This window comes from Zonotrichia leucophrys, chromosome 2 (assembly GCF_028769735.1).
Source record: "Zonotrichia leucophrys gambelii isolate GWCS_2022_RI chromosome 2, RI_Zleu_2.0, whole genome shotgun sequence".
NCBI lineage: Eukaryota > Metazoa > Chordata > Aves > Passeriformes > Passerellidae > Zonotrichia > Zonotrichia leucophrys.
The window spans coordinates 153,355,805-153,361,387 of NC_088171.1; the positions used below are offsets into that span (position 1 = coordinate 153,355,805).

A 5,583-nucleotide genomic window follows, 5' to 3' on the forward strand; every position below is an offset into this window, starting at 1 on the left:
GGATTCAAGTGGAACAACATTTCGCTATCTACATTCTGAGCAGAAAAATTCTCCTTGCCAGAGGTTTAATTAAACAAAGGAGACAGAAGAGTCCTGTAATTTTATTCATTATCAAAGGGTTGGCCGTGGGCAATTTCCCCATGGAGATGTCTCAATTTGCTGGACAATGCAGCCTCCTTTTTATCCCAATTTCCTGGCCGGATCACCCTCTCCCTTTCTCCATTGGTGGAGGTATTCAGAAGGCTCAGACTTCCTAATCCAGCTACTGAATGTCCCCTGGCTATGCACACCGCCCTTCTGTAACAGACACATGACCATTAAAACGAGCTTTAACTTCACCCTGGGCAGGAAAATTCAAATTCATAAGCCTGTTAAGTCTCTGTTCTTCTCAAAGTTCAGGAATTTCCCTGGACCTTCTCTGAGCAGCAGTCCATGTCAATGAAGAACATTTTCTTAAACTGATAGCTTCTCCAGTCACTTCCTTCTCTATAAGCGCCAGGCCTTATCAACCACCAGATTCACACAATCTATTTCTAAAGAAACATTCCTCTTATTCCTTTCCAGGTTGAATTAATTGGGATGTGGAAATAGAGTTTGGTTTGGTTTGGTTTGGTTTGGTTTGATTTAAGTGCTGAATATGTGGGAATTCATAGGATTTGGGCAAGAATGCAAATAAATGAATCTCCAAAGATGTAAAGGGCAGTTAATGAAATATTGGGGGTGAGGAGTAGGCAGGATTTTCTTTTTATCTTCTTTTATCTTTCTCTTCTTTTTTCCCTTTTTTCCACCCAGGGAAAATGGCAGTGGTGGCCTTGGTAGCTTTGGTTGCCTCTTTTCTCTAGGGGTCACAGTGGCCTTGGTGATTGGGGAGACCACAGTGACCTTCCTTACCTCATGTCTCAGACAATCCTGGTGGCCACTGCCAGGGCTGTAGTGGCCAGGAGGAGCCCTCTGAGGTGGGAGGGGGCTCTAGGGATGCCCCACCTGGGGGGAAAAAGTGGGGGATGAGTGGTTCATGGAGGTGAGAGGGTTGAGAGGGGTCAGAGAGCGGTCAGAGATTACGGGGGCACAGGATGGACCATGGAGGGACCATGAGGGGCCATGATCTCCCCTGGTGCTGGACAACAGAGGGGACTTTGTAACACAGAATCTATCCGTCCTAATTATACATGTTCATTCAAATGGGCTCCTTAGCTAATACAAAACCAGCACTTTTCCCGTAAATAATCAGCATGGCTCTGCCTCTTGTAGGAAATAACTTTTATTGTCCTGGAGGGTCATAAAAATGGGGTGTTTGGGAGTCATTTGCACTGAGTGCTGCAATATCTCCAGATGACCTTGCCTCAAACTTTCGCTTTGGGCAGGTGTAGCTCCTTCTGTGTTTCAGAATTTGTAAAAAACCCCACTGCAGTTCCCTTTATCTCTTTCTCCACTGCTTCCAGCCACTTTTATTGTCCTGTGTAAATACTTTTACAGCCTTTTATCATTTTTGCCAGTCAGACTTTAAGCTCTATCCAGCACCTTCACCATGTGGGGAAAAGCTACACTATGAAAAGCAAAGTGTTGAAAAAGTAGTCTTGAAACTTGATTTAAATAAAAGGACAGAGTTTCCACAGCCATACCACCCATGGAGTTTCTGTTTCCAGGCTTCGGAGGATGCAGCCTCCTTTTGTCTGAAACTCCTGGCCACACGTTGCCTTCTCCCTTTTCCATTGGCTGAGGTACTAGGAAGGTGCAGCATTCCCAAATCACCTACCGCATATCCCCCTTGGAGCTGTCATTTTCTCCCCAAGTTTAGAAGATCTGGGTATCTGGGGTATGGAATAGACTTTGTGGGGACCCATTTCTCTTATTAGCCAAAAGTTCTGTGTAGGAGAGTCGGGGGTAGCACAGTCGGGACAGATGGAGACGAGAGATCTCTGCAGCCAGGTCAGGAACTTGGGGTTTATTGCAAAGGGCCTGGGTGCAGGGCCCTGCTGGGAGCTGCCAGCCACAGCTCGGAGCAGGCCCGAGAGAAGAGAGGGGTAGAGAGGATAAGAGGGTAAGAGCATAAAAGCATAACAGAGTAAAAAGGGGTAAGAGCATAAAAGGCAAGAGCTAAGAGACAAGAGAGTGACGTTCCTGTTACAATACACTAAATCATTTTCTGTGTTGAATATTCTGATTCTCACTAACCAGTCTAGTACAACATACAAATCCTATAGCATTTACATACAGCCTATAAGAATCACTACATTACCATACTGTGCTACATTTTAAACTCTTAAAACTCCTCTTTCAACCGCTTCTGCCAAGCTGGCAGGGTCTGCTTGAACCCTTGGACCTGTCTGCAAGCAGAGGATCTTGTTTCATCAAAAGGGGATTACCTTCAGCTGGCCACACCATTGTTTTCCTGTTGTTCAGTAAGTAACGGATCTCAAAGCTGGCTTTCATTTCAATCTCACTTATGGTTTCCAAATCCTCAAAATCTTTTGCCAGGCAATCATATTTATGAGGATTTCCTGCTTCATCTTCCCCAAGAATTCTGGAGTTCAAACTTTCTGGTTAAAGCAGCAGGGTACTCTGACAAACTTCAAGTCTGTAGAGCCATCAAGATCCATTCTGAAGGCATTGACAACCACTTCTCCCAAAAAAGAACCCAACCCACCTAGTCATTTTTCACAACCCATCTTTCTTATAAAATCCTTCCCAGGGACGGTGGTGATGCCCTGGCACAGGTTGACCAGAGAAACTGTGGCTGCCCCATCCCTGGCTGTGTCCAAGGGCCTGGAGCAGCTTGGCCCAGGGGAAGATGTCCCTGCCCATGGCAAGGCTGGCACCAGATGGGCTTTAAGGTCGCTCCATCCCAAATCATTGCAGAGACCCCGGGGTCGGGATGGGGCAGGGAGGGGGCTCGGCCGTGCCAGTAGCTCGTGCTGCTGCCTGCTGTTGGCACCCAGAACTGCACCTGGGAGCGGTGCATGCGCAGTGCCTCTGATTTCCTGCGCTCGCAGCTGCCCTTCTGTGGACAATTCCTGAACCACAACTGCCAGAATCCCCAAATCCCAGAATGGGTCAGGCTGGAAGGACCCAGAGTGGGCACCTGGCCCAACCTCCCAGCTCAGGCAGTATCATCTCTGAGCACAGGATTGGGTCCAGAGCAGTCCAGAACTGGACATGGCACTGGGCAGAGTTGGACACAGCACTCCTGATGTGCCTCACTGGGTAGGGCAGAGGGGCATGATCATTCCCTGACTTCCTGGCCCTGCTCTTCTCAATGCCTCCTGGATCCCTCCTGGCCCTAGGCCACATGGCTACCTTCACTTGTCACCCGCCAGCATCCCCAGGTCCTCCCCAGAGCTGCTCCAGCAGATCCCATCCATCTGGAACTGACACAGGGAAGTGTTCCTCCCCAGGGGCAGGATCTGACCTTGCCCTCTTGAACCTCCCAAATCCCAGCCTTTAAGGTCCCCTGAAGTGCAGGATGTGGCAGGATGCTCTGCCTGAAATGTGCCCTGGGGACTATGCCCCATTTATGGCCATTGGGGCTGCATTGAGAGGGGTCTTGCGCTGGTTTTGTTGCTGAATGGGGCTAGAACCAGCCAAAATCACAAACTTCAAATTGACAACTGAGGCTAAAAGACCAGAGCTGGTCCTGGACATCCAACATCTGACCCTGGGCCTGGCCATCCATCATCCATCACCTTGCTAAAAGACTAGAGCTGGGCCTGGAAGTCCATCATCTGACCCTGGGGACATCCAGTCCTCTGTCAGAGATTCCTCTCCCCTATTCCTGCTTGGAATGAAATGTGTGTGAGGATCCTCCCTTGGGAAGGGGATGCTCCCTAGAGATCCTCCTGGAGGCTGAGAGAAAGACACATTGCCATGATAGTTGTTGTGGAGAATGACATCGAGCCCTGTTTAGGAATTGTCTTACTTTGCTGGTTTTGTCAGAATTATTTAATAGAACTTTTTATTAGAATTTTTTATTAGAAGAGCTTTGCACAATGGCCTTGGTGGCCACACTGGCCGATGTGGTTATGGTAGCCTTGTTGCTGAGGGAGTGTTGGTGGTCATGGTGGCCACAGTGACCACAGTGACCACAGTGACCACAGTGACCTTGGTGACCTTGATGGCCTCATGGCTCAGAGGATCCTGGTGGCCACTGCCAAGGCTGTGGTGGCCAGGAGGAGTCCTCCAAGGTGGAAAGGAGCCCTGCGGACACTCTAACCTGGGGGAAAAAGAGAAGAAAGAGTGTGGCCATGTGGGTAATAAGGGGGTCAGGGGTAGCCATAATGGGGTGTTAAGGGTGACAGGAGAGATGGAGGCATGACTGTGAAAGGTGACAGGGTGTCGGGAGGGAGACATGGGGGTACAGAGGCCAGTGAGGTCAAGGGAGTCATGGCGGGCTTAGGGGTCAGGGGTCTTCAGGGATTGCCACAGGGGGTTACAGGGTGTTACAGGGTTTCAGGGAGAGGCATGGGGGGTTCTGGCCCACCTGTTGTCCATACACAGGGCCCATCCCCACAACACTGCCTTTATCCGAGAGGGACAGGGTTGGAACACTGGAGGGGTCTCTGTCCCTGTCTTTGTCCCTCTCCCTGTTCCGGTTCTCCCCTGGCATGGGTGTTCCTGTCCCTGCTCCCTCCCAGAATGGGGGGTCCCCATCCCTCTTCTCTGTCATGGGTGTTCCTGTCCCTATGCAACAATGGGTGTCCCCAGACTTGGTGTCCCCAGCCCAGGGTATCCTTGCCCTCCCACATACTCCGGGTGTCCCTGTCCCTCATCCCCACTGAGGGTTATTATCCCCTGTGCCTTATCATGACTGTCCCCATCCCCCAGGCTGTCACCTGTAGTGTCACCTCGCAGCCATTCGCAGTTGTATTTGCTGTAGGTCCCGGTGGACTGGAGCTGGATCTGTGTCTTGTCCCCTTGCTGGATGTATTGGGTGACCTTGAAGGTCTCAAACGGTGGGATCAGCATGATTTCAGGTTCCGGATATTCGCTGAAAAACTGGATTTCCACGCCATGGCACGTGTGCACCTCTAGCATTGTCTCACCAGGGCACTCGCCAGTTGGTTTGCTCAGGAACATTGGCACGAATAGACCGGAACGGATGGTGTCGCCACGCTGTGCCTCGAACCGGGTGTCACACACCTTCAGGAACGCGTCCCGACACTGCCCTTTCTGAGCGTCCCTGAGAGTGGCCAGGGCGTCAGTCAGCAGGAAATGCAACGTTTTGAAGTGGAAGTTGTCCCGGTATTCCTGGCGGGAATGCCCGACCACGCGCAGGGCATCATTGAATGTTCTGGGGTCAGTCATTGTGAAGGCCATGATGGCGGTGGCCTGCTCTGGAGACAGAGGGGACTCAGGGGGCCCCCGTCTCTGCCACTCGGCTGCAGCCTTTACCCAAACCTCAGCAAACTCCTTGTTCTGCTCAAACTCAGAGCTGTTGAGGGCCGGCAATGCCGCCTTCATTGCAGGGCCACAGTCCCGGTATTGGTCATCGAAGGAGTCCGGGGCCATGTCCAGGCGGAACACATCAAGAGCCGTGGTGGCCATGGCCATTGCCAGCAGTGCCAGGATCTGAGCCAGGGGGGCCAT

General features: G+C 51.2%; 1 protein-coding gene across 1 annotated transcript; it reads right to left on the bottom strand.

Moving 5' to 3' along the window:
• Positions 1–4,205: 4,205 nt before the first annotated feature.
• LOC135442969 (erythroblast NAD(P)(+)--arginine ADP-ribosyltransferase-like) lies at positions 4,206–5,583 on the bottom strand. Its single transcript, XM_064703236.1, has 2 exons — positions 4,842–5,583; positions 4,206–4,210 (listed from the first exon to the last, which is right to left on the bottom strand). Exons 1-2 carry the CDS (start codon positions 5,581–5,583, stop codon positions 4,206–4,208), a joined length of 747 nt encoding a protein of 248 aa, XP_064559306.1.

What these genes read in the sequence shown, in the direction of transcription:
- LOC135442969 (XM_064703236.1), bottom strand. Translation starts at nt 5,583, where the DNA reads ATGGCCCCCCTGGCTCAGATCCTGGCACTGCTGGCAATGGCCATGGCC.